Source organism: Nycticebus coucang, chromosome 7, assembly GCF_027406575.1.
Source record: "Nycticebus coucang isolate mNycCou1 chromosome 7, mNycCou1.pri, whole genome shotgun sequence".
Classification (NCBI taxonomy): domain Eukaryota; kingdom Metazoa; phylum Chordata; class Mammalia; order Primates; family Lorisidae; genus Nycticebus; species Nycticebus coucang.
In genome coordinates, this window is record NC_069786.1 from 134,349,145 (window position 1) to 134,368,643 (window position 19,499).

A 19,499-nucleotide genomic window follows, 5' to 3' on the forward strand; every position below is an offset into this window, starting at 1 on the left:
CATAATCAACATAAATGAAAGTTTGAAGGGAAAAAAGAGAAAAATTTACTCCAAATCCTGCCACCCTGACACAAAAATTCTGTTCATTTTGCTTATGTACTTTTAGTCTCTGCCCATGTATTTGTCTTTTTCAGAATTGCAGTCATTGAATTTATACGATGAGTGTTGCTTGTTTAATCAGCACGTTCATGGTTCCACATAATGCGTGATGATCATGCTTAATGACGGCCTAATGTTCCCTGGGAGTAATTGGATGGTGATCTGGCTCACCAGCCCGTCATGGAGCTTCAGCTTGCTTCCAAGTTTTCAAGATTGTGCATCATACGATGGACACTTCACGCCAGCACTTTGGGTTACTTCCTCGGGACAACCCCGAGAGTGGAATTACTGGGTCAAAAGATCAGACGGATTTTAGGATTTGTATTGCCCTCCTAAGGAGCTGTGCTGGCTGCCGGCACAGGAACCGGAGCCCAGCCCATTCTGAAGGGCGGCTCCTCCTCTTCACCGGCAGGACCTCCAGAGCTGCTATTGCTTGAGTCCTGCTGGACTTCAATCAGGAGGGTTTGGAAAGGAGTCTCAGAGTCTCCAACATGAGCGGTGGCTGCGGGGGTGGGGGCTCTCCCTGGAAGGGACTGCCTTGAGATGACCCCAGGAGGGCCCCAAGGGTTGCAGCCTGAAGTGCAGACCCTATGGACGCTGCCCTGCCTGTTCCCCACGCCGGGAATGCAAGCCAGCTGCTCCCGCTCACGGCCCTGCCTTGCTCACTCCAGTGTTTACATAAACTCTAACAGACATACATTTTTAGCCATGTTTTTCTAAGGGAAAAGTGTTTACTGGCATTTTGCCCACAGCACCCAGCGAAGTGGCCAGTGTCTGATACCCTGAACGATGCAAACTGGGAACGGCACAAACGCAAGACCCAGCGGCAGAACATCCCTGCCAGGGCGGTTTCAGCACCTTGAGTCCCAGTGGAACCAGCCACTATGTGCCCTGGGCTGGGGCCACTGCCTCTCCCCCCAGCCAGGCCTCCCTGAGCCACGATCCAGGCTGCCCCTGCAGCCACCAGCTGCCTGCACTGGGAATGTTCTGGGGGAGACCCCGTGTGCTGCATCTTGTGGTGGCCACCACGCAGTCCCACAGTTCCGAATGTGAGCCATCTAAAACCAAGGCAGGCCTATTGGTCAGCTCAGCTGCCATAACAAAGTACCACAGACAGGGAGACTTAAACAACAAAAATTAATTCTCTCACAGTTGTTGGAGGTGGGAAGTGCAAGGTCAAGGTGTTGGTAGGATAGATTTCTCCTAAGCCTTTCTTCTCCCTGCATTTTCACCTGGTTTCCTTCTGTGCATGTCTGGGTTGTGACCTCCTTTAAGGACACCAGTCCATATTAACTTGGGGCCCATTCTAATGATCTCATTCTAACTTAATGACCTGTTGAAAATGCTCTATGTTTAGGCCCAGTGCCATGGCTCACACCTGTAATCCCAGCACTCTGGGAGACCAAGGCATGATGATCACTTGAACTCAGGAGCTGTAGACCAGCCTGAGAAAGAGCAGGACCCATCCGTACTAAAAATAGAAAAACTAGCCAGAAGTCTTGGTGGGTACCTGTCGTCCCAGCTACTTAGGAAGCTGAGGCAACGGATCTCATGAGTCCAGGAGTTTGAGATTGCTGTGAGCTGTGATGACACCGTGGCACTGTACCCAGGTGACAGAGTGAGACTCTGTCTCAAAAAAGGGGGGAGGGGAGAAAAGAAAATGCCCTATGGCCAACTAAAGTCCCACTCTGGGTCCTAGAGTTAGTTAGAACTTCATACATGAATTTGGAGGGGCACGGTCAGTCCACAATAGCAACTGGGCTGCAATCCTCTTGGGAACCTCAGAGGAGCTGTGTTTCTTTATGTCTTTCAGCTTCTAGAGGCCACTTGTATTCTGTGGCTTGGGCCTCTTCCTCGAGCACCCCAAACTCTGCTTCCCTCCTCACATCTCCTGCTACTGACCTCCAGCCTTCCTCGCATAGGAAAGGCCCTTGTGATTATCCTGGACCCACCCAGGTGACCCGGGATTATCTCAAGATCCTTAATTTACTCACATCTGTGAAGCCCCTTTTACCATGTAAAGTAACACGTTCTCGGGCTCCAGAGGTCAGGAGGAGGACGTCTTTAGAGGCCATTATTCAGCTCATGACATATGTGTGGCCCATGCCACACAACGCAGAGCTACTGCTCACGCCCGCGCCCGAGCGAAGCTAGAGAAGGCAGCACTGGTCCTCAGCTGCATGAACTGACCTTGGGTAGTGACTGACAGGAAAGAAAATGTGATGCAAAACAGGAGGGAAAGTGACAAAGGCAGACAATTTTAATCCATTTCTGCAAGAAAGCAAAAGAAAGGCTGCGTGGAAGGTGGCTTCTCTCACGTGAGATGTTCCCCTAGGCCTTTGCCGGCTCGGGGTGACCTGACCGGCAGCCGGGAGGGGCAGAACCACAGAAGGTGCCACCTGCTGAAGGAACAGCAGGGACCACAGGTGCTTTTACAAGCCAACTGTACCCTGTCCCTATTCCAGTTACAACGCACGGCCTTGTTAATGTACCCAGTATTACTTCCTGGGTAATCAGTTCCTGGGTGAAGGACACAACTAGTCTCAGACCTTAAACTTACAAAAGCAAAGGACGTCACCTAACTGCATGTACCTCCATATTAATCTGAAATAAAGAAAATAAAAGGGTTATTTTAGGGTGAATGATGACACTCTCAATCTCATAAGATTTAAGACACTTCTCAGATTCAGTTCCTCTCCAGCAAAACCATCACAGTCCATTTTATTATATTTTTTAAGAAATAAAAGGAGGCCAAATACAGTGGTTCACACCCGGAATCCTAGCTCTGGGAGGCCAAAGCAGGCACATTGCTTGAACTCATGAGTTTGAGATTAGCCTGAGTAAAAGTGAGACCCTATCTCTACTAAAAAGAGAAAAACTGAGGCAAGAGGATTGCTTCAGCCCAAGAGTTGGAAGTTGCTATGAGCCATGACTCCACAGCCCTCTACCCAGGGCAACATCTTGAGACTCTTGTCTCGAAAGAAAGAGAGAGAGAAAGAGAGAGAGGGAAAAGAAAGAAAAGGAGAGAGAGAGAGAGAAAAGAAAGAAAGAAAAGGAAAGAAAGAAGAAATAAAAGGAAACATGTTATATGTTGTATGCCTTGCAGGCCAATTGGAAAAGCAGTCAAAACTTAATCACACAGATATGGAATTGAAGTCATACCACTTAGGATTTTTACCATGTGCTGCCGGAATAGCCCCTCACCAAATAATAATAATGACGATAATAATTTGAGTCCCAGTCTGGCCCAACTGAGGAAGTCTGTCCCATCATCCTGCCATGGAGAAGCCCAGAACTGGATCTTGGGTGTCACCTCAGCTTCTGCCCCTGAGAGCCTCTTAGCACCCACACCCACTCCCAACCACTTCTTGGTTTCGTCTTTGCCCTTCTCTCCAGATTGGGCCCTGCGGCACTCCCTTTACTCCAAAAGTAATCCTTTCCTAGCTCCTGGAGACTTATCCGTTTCCATTTTGTAGTATCAGGAAAACCAGTGGAATCTTGGATTTTTCACTTTTGTGTTTGGCCTCCCCAGTTGGGTTCTAAGGAGAGGTTTATGTCTGCAAAGCCAATCTCCTTCCCTCCTTTCCCCAAGTCCCTTAACCCAAGTGGAGTAGTGGAGGCTTTGTTCAGCCCCACCTGCAGCAAACCTCAGGGGTCGCAGTTGTGCTTCCGCCCCATTCTGTAGTGATTCACACAGTGCTGGTTTCTCTCCCCAGCTCATGCTCTTGGAGGGCAGGGTTTGCTCTAAACATGCTGCTTCCTCATGGCACTCAGCCCTTGATAGACTATCATTATATATAATAGTACTTGACTTGGACCAAAACAGGTTTTAGGGGACGACACAGGACACAGGGTGTGTGTCTAGGCCTGCACTTGAGTATTCTAGGCCTTGCTTTCTGCAAAGGGGGCAGGTGCACAGCCTGGAGTAATCTAGAATAACACGGAACAGGTGGAGCAGGTGCCAGCTGACGGCTGAGTTGTACCCATCTCCCAAATCAACTCCATGTCTGGTGTCTCCAGACTGCAGATTCTATCTCCACTGACACCCAGAGCCAGGAATGCCTGCCACTGGGGGGCGGGAGGAGGGGTGGTGCAAGAATGTCAGAGAGCTCCCCATCCACAGGGGGCAGGAGGGAAGAGTGGAGTAGACGGCTAAGGAGGGTGTGCTCCTGCAGGGCTTTACTGGATGTTATAGACACAGTAATTCCTATGTTGAATCCTTGACCTCCAGTGTGGCTATATTTGGAGGTGGGGCCTCTAAGTAATTAAGTTTAAATAAGGCCATGAGAGTGGGGCCCTGGTCCGATAGGTGTCCTTATACAAAGAGACACCAGAGCTTACTCTCTCGGCCAGAGCACAAGAGGCCGTGTGAGCATACAGCCAGATGGTGGCTGCCCGAGAGACAAGCGGGAGCTTCAGAATGAAGCTTGCTGATCCTTGATCTCGAACTCCCAGCCTTCAGATTGTGAGAAAGTATCTGTTATTTAAGCTGCCTAGTCTATGGTTATTTTATGGTAGCCTAAGATGCTAGCTGAGGTCACCTTTTCTGCCTAGGAGACCCTTCCCTAACCCAGCTGGTGCCCAGGTCCTTATATCTGCTGCTATCAATCACCCAGCAGGCTGTTCTAACCAAAGAGTGCCCAGACCTGGGACAGCCCCTGTAACTGTGTTCAGAGGCAGGCTTGGCTAAAAACAGGGGGTATCACCCCTTCCAATGCCAGCTGGAGGTTTCCAGGGTTGAACTTCAAGGGGTAGGGATGGAGGTGATGAGAGGACACTTGGCAGATTGCTTCCACCTGCCTTTCTTCTGGCAACAACATTCCTATAGGTAGCTCATAGGAATGAGCCACATACATGTGGTGGGTGTGTCCTAAGCCCATCTAGTCCCTTCCAGACAGAGAAATGGGGACGGGAAACTGGCCCCCTTTATGCTCTTGATTGCAAAGATATGTCTGAGGCTAGGCCCTACCTGCATGGAGGCATCTGGGAGGACAGGCCAGCCCACCGAGGCCAGGCAATGAACTCCTGGCACTATCCCAAGGTTTTCAGAGTGGACCTCCTTGGGTTCTGTGAATACATCTGTCTTTTGAATCTTTTGTGCTTAAGCTAGTGCAGGTTTGGTTTCTGAAGGAGCCCTGGATCAAGACAAACTCTTACTCCAGGTACCAGTTTAGCCTCTTCCCTTGCTGCTGTCATCACTAGCTGTGTCAGGGCCAGAGCATGCTGGTCCAGGACAAATCCCAGGGTCAGGCTGCCTGGGTTCAAATGCCAGCTCTGTTGTATTGGGCAGACTACTTAACTCCTGTGCCTTGGTTTTCTCATCTATAAAATGGGGATAAAAATACATGTTTCATGGGGTTATTGTGAAGATTAAATGAGTTAATAACCTAGTTAAGCTGTAAATAAGACTAAAGTAAAGGTATGAGGCAGTCTCACAAAATGGAGATAGAAATGACTACATTTCTCTGCAATGGTGAAGTATGGGCCCACGTGGGCCAATGTGTGGTGCAGCCCATTCTGCAGACAGTGACCCCCTTAGTGAGACAAGTGCTCAAGCCATTCCATTTGTCCCTTCACCCACTGCCTTGCTTCAAGCCCTTACCTTATCTTGCCAGGACTCATGCACATACAATAGGTTCACACAATAGTTAGGCAGGAGATTTTTTTTTTTCTTTTTTTTTAAAGACAGAGTCTCACTATGTTGCCCTGGATAGAGTGCTATCACGTCACAGCTCACAGCAACCTCAAACTCTTGGGCTCAAGCAATTCTCTTGCTTCAGCCTCCCAAGTAGCTGGGACCACAGGGGCCCACCACAACACCCGGCTAAGGAGATGTGTGTTGATCACGTTTATGACTCAGAATGGGAAGGGGATGGTAGGAGGATGCAAGAAGGTGAAGAGGACTGAGGAGCTGAGCTAGTCAGAGAAACAAGCAATGAGAACAAATGCTCAGCACCAGGAAGGAGAAAGTGCTGGGCTCCAGAGAGGACACCTGCCCCGCCCGCCGGCCCATCCTGCTCTGAGAAAGTGATGTCCACGTTCCCAAACAGAAGGGGGAAAAATGAGTTGTGTTCTTAATCGGTTTTCCTGATTTCCCCCTCTTCTCTGCCTTGCTCCCCTGCCACCCACTCACTCAGAGCCGAAAGCCTCTGTTATTTACTTATTTATTTAGACAGAGTCTCGCTTTGTCGCCCCCAGTCGAGTGCTGTAACGTCACAGCTCACAGCAACCTCAAACTCTTGGGCTTAAGCGATTCTCTTGTCTCCCCTCCCAAGTAGCTGGGACGACAGGCGCTCGCCACAACGCCCGGGTATTTTTTTAGAGACCAAGTCTCACTCTGGCTCAGGCTGGTTTCGAACCTGTGAGCTCAGGGCAATCCACCCGCCTCTGCCTCCCAGAGTGCTGGGATTACAGGCGTGAGCCACGGTGCCCGGCCCGAAAGCCTCTTTTAGAAGGAAAACCTAATATCGTCACTTCTCTGTTTAAAATCCTTCAGTGGGGTTTTGGAAATAAAAGTCTGACTCCTGGGCTCTCTCTTGGGTCTCCGTGGTGAGCCCATCACCAATCGCTCAGGACAGTGGACGCGAGAATTTGTACTCTGCAAGCTGGAAACATTTTGAGACGGACTTTTAAAGGAAGCATGCTAAACATACGTAAGAGATAAAAGAAGGAATAAAGTGATGAGAACAGGAGAGGGTTCACCCACTCTGCCCCGCAGACCGGTGCGAAGCTCACTGGGGCTGCTGGCCGTACGTCCGATAGCCGGGTCCCCCTCATCCTTGCTCATCCTAGGCTCTACTGGACGCAGCGGGAGCCCGGTCCACGGAGGCCATCAATGTGGCTGGCCCCTGCAGAGCAGGCTACGCCGCAGTCTTGTGAGCCTCACACTTCTCAGACCACTAAAGATACCGAGGTAGGAACGCCACGCAGAAGCCCAGGCACCGAGCCACCGGGACGCCGACGCTGGGTTGCTCTAGCTCCCAAGCGAAACCGTAGGCTCCGCCCCAGGCCGCCACTCTCCAACCAGCGGGAGTTACGAAATCCGGGCCCGCCCCCGGCCGCGCCCTCTGCCAATGAGCGAAGTTCAAGCGGCCGGCTGCCCAGCCCAGACCGGCTCGCGCAGGCCTCTGTTCGCGTGTCAGGATCTAAATAAAGTTCTTCTTGGCTTTGAATTTTTTTTTTAAAGCGCCCGCCGCTGTCTGGGCCGGGGCAGGCGAGAGCCGCCGAGTCCCCGCCCCGCCACTTCCGGTCCCGCCGCCCGGAGCCGGTGCGGCTGTGAGGGGCCGCGTCTCGCCGCCGCCGCCCGGGCCGGGCATGGTGTTGGGCGCCGGGCCCGCCTCGCCTGTCTGCGGGTGCCCAGGTGAGGAGCGATCGCGCGGCCCTGCCGCCGGCTCCCGTCGCGCCGGTGCACTGGCGGGCCTGCGGGCCGGGCCGGAGGGCGCGGGCGGTCCCGGGGCCGCGCCTCAGGCCCGCGGGTCCTCACACCGGCGCCGGGCGGGCGCGGCACTGAGACGCGAGGCCGGGTAGCGTGAGTGGCAAGGGGCCGCGGACGCGGGCGGCGCGGGCGGCCGGGGCGCTGGCTTCGCGGGACAGTCCGACCGAGCACGGCGGGGGCCGGGCCGGGCGCCGAGCGCCGCACAGACCCCGCCGCCTCCACGCCTCGCGTCGCAGGAGCCGCCGCCTGCATTGTCCGGAGGAAGCGGGGCGTCGAGCTCCGGGCCAAGGTCACGGGCCCGGACGTGGACGGAGGAAGCGGGACTGGGACTCGTGGCTGGGAGTCGCGCTAGGCCGTCGGGAGCGGGGACGGGGTCAGGGGCGACCACTCCCGCCCGGTCCGCGTCCCTGCAGCGCAAAGTGTGTGGGGGCGCTCCCTGCAGTTGGGGGCCGCTGGGCTCGTTGGGGAAATTTTACAGCGGCGGAGGAGACAAGAAGGGGAGGGCGTCTCGGAACGACTGGTAATCCGAGCCCCGACTGTAGACCTGGTTCTCCTGGTGTGTGTGTAACGTGCCCCTCCCTGGACTCGGTTTCCTCATCTGTCACAGGCGGGGGCCGGGCCCCGCCCTTTCCCTCCCTGCATTTCCTTCCTCGGGCTCAGGGTGGGTTGGAGTAGCCAGAGAAAGCTTCTTGGAGGAGCAGACGCTGGAATCTACGTAGGAATCTCTTTTTAAGGAAGGAATAGGTGATGAAGGGGAAGGAGGGCATTCCAGACTTGGCTGTCAGATTGAACAGAAGCTTCTGGAAATGAGCAAGGTGCTGCTGAGGAACAATGGGACTGGCCTGCCTGGTGCAGAGGTTTCCTGGCTGGGGAACTCACCACCAGGTAAGGGGATGTGGGGCTTAAAGTCCCTCGTCTAGACACACCTGCCATTGAGGTAGTGGACAGTGAAGGAGGGGGCAGGTTTACTGGTGAAAATAAAAGGGGCTGAGTTCCAAAGATGGTCAGCCAACCAGAGGAACTCTGGTGCCAGCTGGGAGGTTCCCAGCCCCTGACATGCTGTGAAAGAGTGGGGTGTGTATTTTTATGTGTCCTGATACGGGCCTCTTTGGCTGAGGAAATATTGAGTGTCCCCTAATGACCTGCAGTTCCTTCTTTTGTGTTTGGATTGGGACTCTTCGTGCAGGAAGAGTGGTAAATTAGGAGTTCTCACCTTGAGCTGGCTGTCCCCTGATGACCCTGCACAGGTGACATAGCCTGAGGTTTTCCACTCTGTACAGGAGTGGTGATGAGTAAATATCACTTGATGGTGACACTAGTAAGTGGCACACAAGAATCTCTTCTTTGGACCATCTGAAAGCCAGGCCCACCCAGAGGAGGAACTTAATTGAGCCAATTACAACTTGTGGAATTTGGAGACTAAGCTGTGCTATTCAGAATAGCTAATCTGTTACCAAAATGCTGCCTTAGGCAGAGTGTAATTTACAATAAAAGAGAAGTTTAGTTTTAAACCAGATCTTCAAGAGGTGAGGCATATTGGACAAGGAAAAGAGAATTCTGAAGCAACTGCAGGTATTCAGCAAACCTCTTGACAGTTTGAATAATAACTTTAGTTTGAATCCTTTTGCATAGATTTAATCTACTAGCTGTGGAAACATTTCAAAATTAGACCTTTGGTTTATCCTTGAGGTAGTATGTGATTATGATAGAGGAACAGAGAATACACTTAGATTTCCTAGAATGTTAGGAAAGTACATTTTGTATTATTTTCTGTGGAAAAGAGAACACCAGTGTTATATTTTATATACTGCGCAGTCAGTGCCCAGTGTGTCTTATTAAGGGCCCCATATTTGTTGGAGATAGCAAGCCAGGAAATTACTCTTGGTGGAGTGGGGTATGGGGCACCCTCTGCCCACAGAGGGCGGTGGGGGTACAGCAGCATGAAGCACAGCCTCAGCTGCTGTGGTGAGAAGAGAAGGGTGTCTTGGTGGTGACCTTTCTTTGTGTGAGCACTCTTGCCAGAGCACTCTTTCTTCAGGGCAAGTCCTCAGGGAGCTGGGTGTGGACTTGGCTTGATTTTCTGTGACACTGTTCTTCATTTTCACTTTCGTAGGGACTTTCCTTGGGTACAGAACTCATTTATTAACTACACACTTGTGCTTTTATCTGATTTTTAACTTTTTGCCCTATTTACATTGCTGAGGTTAGCCTGAGCATAAAACCTGGCGGTCCTTGCATAAAACATCCAGTGCTTACAGCTGACCCCCAATTAAATAGATGCATATCTTGGCCCATCATCAGGTTACCCTGACTGAGGAGGTGGGACTGCTGTGCTCAAGTCTTGGCTCATGACAGTGAACTTGGCCAAGGAGGCAAAGGCTGTTCTGTGGTCCAGATGTGCTTGATGAATTCCTGACAAGATCACCATCCTCAGTGTATTCTCTATAGCTGTCAGATTTCATTTTCTATTGTGTTGTGACACTACATTGAATCTGATCTTCTGAAATTTACATGGGTTAAAATGGTTTAAATGTCAATGAGAAGAGGAGTTTTCTATTTTGATTTTAAGTTTAAGGCTCTAAACCTCAAATTAAAATTTCTGTGCTTAAGTCAAGCTTTTCATATGGAATTTTTAAATCATTTTCTGTTGCAAATAATCAGGATGGTATTGAAAGAAAATGATATGAAAGCAACAAAGGAAATTTTGCAAATATTAAACTAGTGACTACTTTTTGTCCTTAATCAGAAGAAGTTCCAGAGTGTATCTCTGACCATAGTTAGGAGGAATAGAAGGCAGATTCTTTATACCTAATAAAATTGGTGGCATTCTTTCTTGTTTGTATAGTGGATAGTAAAAACATAAAAAAAATAAAATTGGTGCCATCCTAGTGTAAACTATGGCCTTTGGGTGGTAACGTGTTAATGTAGGTTCAGCCTCTGGTGGGGGTATTGATAATGGGGAAGGCTGTGCATGTAGGGAAAGAGGTTCTATGGGGCATCTCTGTCCTCTTAGTTTTGCTGTGAACTAAAAACTGCCTTTAAAAAATAATAAAGTCTTTTTAAAAAAGGTAGCATTTCTTCCGCACCTCCCCTGTTTGGTCGAGGCATCACCTGTGTTCGGTGGATGGGACAGATGGATGGAAAGCAGCCAGTGAAGAAGCTCTAGTTCAGGGCATCAGTTATAACTTGGTCTTGGTGCTGATGTTGTCAAACATACATAAATGAAACACAAAATGAATAACAGGGAGATGCTTCTGAAAGGAGGAAGGGGAGCAAAGCTTTGAGATCCCTTCCACTAGAGGCTGATGCTCCCTCAGTTCATGCCCTGGGGCCACACTTGGGTGGTGACTCCCTGCAGCAGGATGGCGGACTTACTAGTGGGAACATGTGGCATCCACTGGTGAGGGCACGCTGGCGGAGAATTGTGGGGGCCCCCAGACCATGCGTTCCTGGAAGCTTTGTCCAACCACATCCTAGGGCCTGGTACCCACTGAGTGTTCTGTGTGACTCTACTTTTTACATTTTTTTTTTTTTTTTTTAAATAGAGATAGAGTCTCACTTTGTCGCTCTCAGTAAAGTGCTGTGGCGTCACACAGCTCACAGCAACCTCCAACTCCTGGGCTTAGGCGATTCCCTCAGCCTCCCGAGTAGCTGGGACTACAGGCGCCCGCCACAACGCCCGGCTATTTTTTTGTTGCAGTTTGGCCGAGGCCGGGTTTGAACCCACCACGCTTGGTATATGGGGCCCGCGCCCTGCCTATTGAGCCACAGATGCCGCCCTACTTTTTAAAATTTTAATTCATACTTTAAGAAGTTAGACTTAGAGAAGATAGTGTACAGCTTAGCCAAATTCATTTTGAAGGAATCCAGTCTTATTAATGTGTGCAAAACTTTTCATAAGTAGATAAAAATAAAAAGCACTTGTACATTTTCTTCAGTGTCTAGCCATTGTGTAGAGACACAGTCCTTACCCCACTTTTTCCTGTCTCTCAGGGTAAAGGCAGCAGTAATGCTAACGCTGGCAAGCAAGCTGAAGCGCGATGATGGTCTCAAAGGGTCCCGGTCTTCAGCCACAGCATCGGATTCCACTCGGAGGGTTTCTGTGAGAGACAAGTTGCTTGTTAAAGGTAATGGTTATCCATGTGAGCTGGAGTTTGGAGGCTCTTTTGGAATACAAAGCAGCTTATTGCTGAATAGAAATACCTATTAGAGGGCGGCGCCTGTGGCTCAAGGAGTAGGGCGCCGGTCCCATATGCCGGAGGTGGCGGGTTCAAACCTAGCCCCAGCCAAAAACCAAAAAAAAAAAAAAAAAGAAATACCTATTAGAAAAGATTAAAAAGCACAGTTGCTTGTCACTTGTAGTGGAAGAACTTTGTATCATGCAGATGATAGGGAAATGCTAATGGCAGAGAGGTGGCTTTAGAACGGGTGGTTGGTTATCTTACACACTTGGAATGTTCTTTGGGTCTGTCCTAAGGTTATCGGAGAGAATAAGGTGGTGGGAGGCCTGAGGCTGGTTTCAGAGCTGCGGTTGTCTTCCTCTCTCCCTGACTCTCAGTGCCAGTTTCTGTCTATAAAGGGGAGGGGATTGAATTCCATAATCTCAGGGTGCTTTCCTTTTTATTCAGGACAGAGCTTATGGTGAGTCTTGTGCAAGATTAGTTCTCTTCATAAATCGATAACATAAATAGTGTTCTAAAGCTGTAGTCACTTCTGCCATCTGCGTTGGCGAGAGAAGACTTTGTCTTTGAAAAAGGGTTGATAAAATATGTGAGAGTACCCTGTTTCCCCGAAAATAAGACAGTGTCTTATTTTAAGGTGCGCTCCCAAAGATGCACTAGGTCTTATTTTCAGGGGACGTCTTATCTTTCCTGTAAGTAGGTCTTATTTTCGGAGGATGTCTTATTTTCGGGGAAACAGGGTATGTGTGTATGAAAATATGCAGTAGTTTGTGTATAAACTTTGCATTTGTTTATTGAGCAAACTTTTATAATTTTTAGGTGCACAGGCAGTTTCCTATGCTCATGAGAAAATTGTTTCAAGATGAAAGAACAATTGCTTCCTTCAAGGAGCTTATAGTTTGCGGTACTTTTACTTTATTTTTAACAAGTGTTTACATTTCTTAACATGTACAGCAGCTAGAAAGCAAAGGAGGGTTGAGTAGTGTGTGAGGACTGCCTGCTATCATGTGTATCCAGTAAGTGGGGATTGCTGGCATTTGCACTTGCCGAAAGAGTCCAGTGGCAGAAGCAAAAGCACTGGGCCTTCCCAGACACAGATGACTGCTGAACTGGGAAGGAATGGGAATAGGAAGGCCCTGGGTTTCTGTAGACCTAATAGACTGCTTTTTTCTTGTTCTCCCTCTGCCCCTCAATTTTGACTTAGCTTTGGGTTATCCAGCGTGATGGGTGATTGGTTAAAAGTGGAGTTAGCATCATTTTTTATGTTTCGGTTTTACCTACCAAATCTGGGAGAACACTAGACTTAACTTTAGAGTCTGTTACAGTGACGTAGGGTCAGAGGGTGGGGTGAGGGCTGGAGCACCTCACGTGGGTGGGCCTAATGGGACTTGAGTCTCCTTCTCAGATTCTGGCTTTAAAGGTTACACCTGCAGCAGAAGCCAGGTGCTAAACAAGGCAGATAAAGGAGTACGGGAAATGTTGTGGTACTTGTAGTGGAGAGTGTTTTAGCACGTAGGGAGTTGCAGTGAAAAGGGCCAGGTGTCAACTGAGGAGGAGCAGGGAGAGGCTGGCAGCTAGACTGCCCCGTCTTCCTCACCCAGTCATCATCCTGGTTAACACTGACCACTTTACACCACATACTGGGCAGTTTATAAACAACAGAACTTTATTTCTCATGCTTCTAGAGCAGCGGTTGTCAACCTGTGGGTTGCGACCCACAGGAACTGTATTGAAGGGCCTTAGGAAGGTTGAGAACCACTGTTCTGGAGGCTTGGGAAGTCCAAGATTAGGGTGCCAGTAGGATTGTGTCTGGTGAGGGCTGCTGTTCGCTTCCAAGATGATACCATGTTGCTGCATCCCATAGAGGGGTTGAACGCCGTGTCCTTACAGGGTGGAAGAGAGAGAAAGGCAGAAAGGGCCTATGCTAGTTCCCTCCAACCCTTTCATAAGACACAAATCCCATCTATGAGGACAGAGCCCTCATGCCTTAATCACTTCTTCAAAGGCCCCAGCTCTAATACCTCAGTGGCCATTGAGCTTCAACGTGAATTTTGGACCTATTCAAACCATAGTAGGCACTTTATGGGGTAATTCTTGTTTAATTTTTGCAAAGCCTTCCAGGTGAGTGATGCATTTTACCAATGAAGAACTGAGACTCAGAAACATGCCCAGGTTATAGCTTTATTGCTGCAAGATGGCCAAATCCATAGTCCAGAGCAGGGCAGGCTCTGGAGGAGCTCCCTCCACAAGCAGAAACTCAAGGAGTAGGACCAAAGTGTAAGACTACAACAGAGAGAGCTCAAGGAGACTCTGAGTCTCCTCCACACCTGCCCTGCTCAGGGTTTCCCCCCACCCCTCCCACAGTGGGCTTCCCTGGGCTCTCAAATGGCTCCAGGGCCTGACAGAGCCCAGGGAAGCCCACTGTGGCACACCAGGCCAGACTCCCTGGTAGCACCAAGGACAGGAGATGTCTTTGGCTAGGTTGACATCTGGGCCCAGCTAAGGTCCTTTGAAGGTGCACAGCCAACTCCTGAGGCCACCGTTTCTGTTCTGCTGGGGCACTGATGCTTCAGGGGCCCAGAGCGTTTGCTAGTAGTGGCAGTAGAGCTCAGTGTCATACCCCTCTGGAGGCCTGGTCCCACCATCTGCCTTAGGGGCCACTGGGCCAGGCTGGGAGGGCTGAGTAGTGAACGGCTTGGGGGGAAGTTGGGGAAAAAGTGTGGGTGGGTAAACACAAAGTATGTCCAGAATGCTCTGATGGGTGAGGGGTGCTGGCCTGCACCCACAGTGCTCCTTTGCTTTGCTTGACCCTTTTGGAGTCTGGATATGGTAGCCTTCCATCCCTGGACTGTGATAGTGGAAGCAGTGCCATGGTGGAGGGCATGGCAAGGCACTGGGGGGCGAAGGGAGGGTTGGTAATAATGATGGGGAACCTTTCCAGGCAAAACCCCCTTTTGGGACTTGGTGAGTAGTGGTGTTTTTGTTCGTCAAGATTGCTCCAGTCAGAATCTTCATCCTGACTGTGGCTTGGGCTCAGGTGAGGATGTTATCCACGAGGATCGATAGGTTGTTGGGAATTCTGTCCATGTGTCTTTGGGACTTAATGCCATAGGCTGGGTTCCCAGAAGGGAACCTGGGGAATTTGTCAATGCAGGATTGTTAGTAAGGAGTATCCATAGGAGGACCCCCATGGGGGGAAATGAGGTAGGCAGGAGCAGACAAAGGGACACTCAGGCCGCAAGGACAGCCCCACGACAGCCTCTGCTCCAGAGCAGGGCGGGCCTTCAGAGCTGTCCTTCCTGCTCTGAACCATCAGCCAGATGGGGCTGTCCTGGGAGGGGTGTGGCCTGGACTAGGGGTCTGTGCAGCCATAAAATCCCTGAAAGGTCTGATTGCTGCCGGCCGTCTGCCCACAGCCCAGCTGAGAGGGGATCTGGGTGCTGTCTCACAGTAGTGCCGTTGCCTTGCTGCCCCTATGTGATCTAGGCTCTGGGTTCGTGCACATAGCGGCAGGGCTGAGCTGAAGGAGGCCAGTCGTGGCTGCATACCATTTCTTTCTCTTGGGATAGTAGACCAGCTCTGAAGGATGATGGGAGCGGAAGTCAGCTCTCTCTGATCAACTCCAGGTCCCTAGAAATGCTTGGCCTGCCCTGGAGTGGCTGGGAGGGGGGAGTCCCCTCTCTGTCATAGGTGCCCCTCAGGCACTTGTTGGGGGCTGGTCAGCACCCTCAGACAGCTCTGAAGGCACCCTCTGGGCTGGAGCTGCAGACACGCTGGGGGAAGCAGTTCCCAGAGGGTGTAGAACAAAGGTTTCTGGGCTGCTGTCTGGCCTGACTCCTGGAAGCTGGGGTTGCTGAGGGGACAAGGGTAGGTCTGTGGGTTCACTGTCAGCCCCCACTTGGGGTGGGGCTGAGTGGAGCCATCGCCAGTGTTGTTGGCATTCCCTGCAGCCCTGTGTCACCTGAGTCCCATTAAGTTCTGAGTCTGGCGGTCCTCCTCACCCCAGCAGCACCTCAGGGTAGGACTTGTTGCTTCCTTCTCTGTCCAAAGTCAGGCCCTGTTTTCATCTCACAGCTGAAAGCTTCTCTGTCTCCTGCTCTTTCATTCATTCACCCAGCAAGTATTTTGGCACCAGTCTCCTGCTGATGATCCCCAAAGACCTCAAGGAGCTCTGGGCAGCTGGCAGGAACCTTTGCCTGTGTTTGTCTTTGTTAAATGTGGGGATCTGGAATCAGGGGAACTAGAGGAGTTGACTCTGTGCAGCCCTTGTCTCCGTCAGCCCTGCGCCTTGGTGCTTGCTGACTTCTCATAGCCGTGGTGTGCATGGCTCTAGGCCCCATGCTCTGAGCCTGCCCTGCAGGGGGGACGAGCTGGTTGCCCACTTCGGGTCTCTGGTGCAGGGCCTCCCTCTGTGGGAGATTCTGTGCCTGTCTGAGCAGGCTGGTCTTGGGTAGGAGCCCTCACCTTCCATACCACCTCTGCCACACATCCCCTTTCCAGTATGGTTCCTAGAAGAAGTGCAGACAGAGAACCATTTCATGTTCTCCAGAATTACTCTCTCTCCGGCCCAAACTCTGGCAGGTGGGCTCCAGGTTTGGCCTGCCACGTTGTCAGGACAGTCACAGATTAGCAGCTCGTGAAGCTGGGAGGTTACCTGCTGCAACACATGTTTTAAAACTAGAGCAGTGGCTCAGAGAGGAGGAGCCTGTTGATATTGAGGTGAGGAGGTTGGCCACAGGCTGACCCTACGTGCTTTTTTGGAGGGGTAGGTAGCAGTGAAGCTGCCCGGGAGACTTGGCAGCCCCCTTGGGTGGGGAGGACCTGGGGAAGCCATTGCTGAGGGCTGAAGTTGACATCACCTGTGCTAGCCTTGAAAGTAAGTAGCATGAGGCCTTGGGGCTCCGTTGTCAGTGATGCCAGGCTCTTCCCAGGGGATTTGGCTGCTTTTCAGGGTTATAGCTTGCTCCCCAAAGTGTGGAGGGGTTCGGGAGTACTCAGGGTCTGCACTGTACAGTGTGGGGCGCAGCCATAGCCGTGTTTGCTCTGGAGGAGCCAGATCCTGCATGGATTCAAGTGTCTCCCAGATGAGGGTGATGCAAGTGGACTCGGAGTACAGAAGGTGGCATCTGAAGATTTTAATGCGTAAAGACAGATGAGAAACTAAGAGGTCAAGCTCTAGTTGGAGAATTTTCTGGGACAGTTGTTCAGGAGGAAGGAAGTTGTCAGGTGTTCCGAGAAGTAGCTGCTGTCTCTGCCCGGGTTGTCTGATGGGGCTTGGAGCTGGCTCTTGCCAGGAGTTGAGTCTCTGTGTGACTGGCCTTTGTCTTAGTCAGCGTGGGTTTCTATACGAAGTACCATAGACTGGGTGGCTTAAACAGATTTATTTCTCACAATTCCGGGGGCTGGAAGCCCAACATCAAGTTCCTGGTACCTTTTCTCTTTTGCTACTGCAGACAGCCTCTTCCTCATGTGTCTTTACGCCAAGGATGGACAAGGAGCTCCAGTCCCTATCCCTTTTATTATAATAAGGGGACTGATCCCATCATGGGAGCCCCACCCCCATGGTCTCATCTGAACCTAATTACCTCCGAAAGTCCCCATCTCCAAATACCATGACATTGGGGACTAGGGATTCAACATATGAATTTGGGAGTTGGCACAAATTCAGTCCACAGCATCTTTGGAATGTCTCTTTATTTCCCACCTGTATGAGGAGTAAGGCTTTACCATCGTCTCAGAGGGTGCTAACAGCAGGGGCGCTGCCACCCTGCAGGCAGGTGTACATAGGTGCCCACATTTCCCCAGCATCCCATGTGTTCCCAGCCCAGTGTAAGGTGCTGAGTTTGAAGGGCTGGAGCAGGCTGTACAGACCCTCCAAGAAGAGTGCACAGGGTTGGGGCTGGCAGCAAAGAACCAGCTAGAGAACCCTGTTTTGTGGGCCCCTGTGGGGGTGATGTGTGTGTGCTCTGTGGGGGTGATGTGGCGATCAGGTGGATTTTGCGATCTGATATTCAGTACAGTAATGCTTCAAGTGGGCCCTGTGGTTTGATCTTTAGTTGGAAAGGAAAAAGAGTCTCATTTCTCAGAAGGAAGTTGTGCAGCCATGGGATTGCGCGAGGTGCCAGGTTTCTCCCAGAAATGCTAGGCCACTCAGAGGTAGGGGTGTTAGCAGCTTGGAACAGGAGAGACTTCAGCAGTTTAAAAATGGCTGTAATATACCTCGCAGGTGGGGTAGTGTCCTTCAGGTGGTAAGGGTATGCAGGGAAGGGCTGCAGCTTTGCCAACAGGCCTCCAAGCTTTCAAAGCAATTGGCTTGTATTTTTGGTCCCAGTCTTCTTATGTGTTGTGTTAGTGAGTTATTATTTGCCATCAATCAATTGAAGTGCAGAAAAACTTGTCGTTTGTGACGGCTCCCTAAGAGGAGCACAGCATATGAAGGTCTGGCTTATCTTATATTCTGCACTGGGCTGAACCAAAATGCCAAGCCTCCTTACTAAAATTCTGTGCCTCAGGATTATATTCCTTGCCTCACTAGCTTTCAGATGAGAAGCCTGCAGGGACCTCGACTGTGGTAGGTGTCATCAGTAGGCTGGCCCCAGGCTCTCCTTAGCTTCATTCCTCTTCCCTGAGTGTACAATATTGAACACCAAATGTACATGTTGCACTCATCTTGGAATTCAAGTTCTTTTTTTTGTTTTCTTTTTTTGAGATAGGATCTCATTCTGTCACCCAGGCTGCAGTGCAGTGGCCTCATCATAGCTCAGTGCAACTCCAAACTTCTGGGCTCAAGTAGTCCTCCTGCCTCAGCCTCCTGCCTAAGTGAATTATTCTTTAATGTTTGCACTGTCACACAAGACTGCAAAGATGGACTCCCAGGCTTGTGTTCAGGCACAGAGCTTGTTCCATTTCTAGTCACAGAAAGAAGATGATGAACTGTTCCTCCTCTTCTCCCACACCCAATCCTCCTGAAGAGATTTGCTTTTTGTCTCAGCCTGAGACCTTGTGCCCTGTTAGAACATGGTACATGGAGCCTTGGGCCCACAAGGGAGCGGCCATGGTCCCCCTTCCTCTCCCTGGCTCCTCTTCTGGCCCATTCCACTTTCTGGGTGCCCATCTCATCTACCTGGGCCCCAGAGCTAGTACACTAGTGAGCCACCTGCCTCTACCCATGTGCCCAGTCGCTTCACAAAAAGAGCTAGGCTGGAAGGCCTGTGGGTCTCTTGAATGCTGAGCTTTGGAGTAGCCTCAGCCAGCCTTCCTACTCTTCCAGGTTTGTGGGCATTCTGACCTCCACCTTCCCTTCCTCTTATTTAAAGGCTAAATTATGTTTCATTACATATATTGCATAGACCATAATTTCTTTATTCTCAACTGTTTCTAGTTGAGGACACTTAGGTTGTTTCCATATTTCACTTATTGTGAATAATGTTGCAAGAACACGGGGGTGGGGTGTGGAGATATTTCTTCCAGTACTGATTTCATTTCCTTTGGGTGTATACCCAGAGTGTGATTATTGGGTCTTATGGTACTTTTAATTTTTTGAGGAACCTCAATACTGTTTCCCATAATTGCTGTACCAGTTCACATTCCCACCATCAATGTACAGAGGTTTCCTTTTTTTCACAGCTTCACCAACATTTGTTAGCTCTCTTTTTTATAGCCATCCTATGTGTAAGGTAATATGTTGTGATTTTGATTTGTATTTCTCTGATGATTGGTGATGTCAAATACCTTTTCATAGAGCTGCTGGCTATTTTTATTTCTTCTCAGGAGAAATGTCTGAA

The 19,499-nt window shown here is 50.4% G+C and overlaps 1 protein-coding gene across 3 annotated transcripts in view; it reads left to right on the forward strand.

Moving 5' to 3' along the window:
• The first annotated feature begins 7,287 nt into the window (after positions 1–7,287).
• UBE2F (ubiquitin conjugating enzyme E2 F (putative)) overlaps positions 7,288–19,499 on the forward strand; it is a 62,996-nt gene continuing 50,784 nt past the window's right edge. Inside the window, exons 1-2 of one of the 3 annotated variants that reach the window (XM_053597432.1) lie at positions 7,288–7,459; positions 11,528–11,661. In XM_053597432.1, the coding sequence (XP_053453407.1) occupies positions 11,544–11,661 (118 nt within the window). In that variant the 5' untranslated portion in view covers positions 7,288–7,459; positions 11,528–11,543. The remainder of the gene's footprint in view (positions 7,460–11,527; positions 11,662–19,499) is intronic. The other 2 variants (XM_053597433.1, XM_053597431.1) reach the window with 2 other exon arrangements.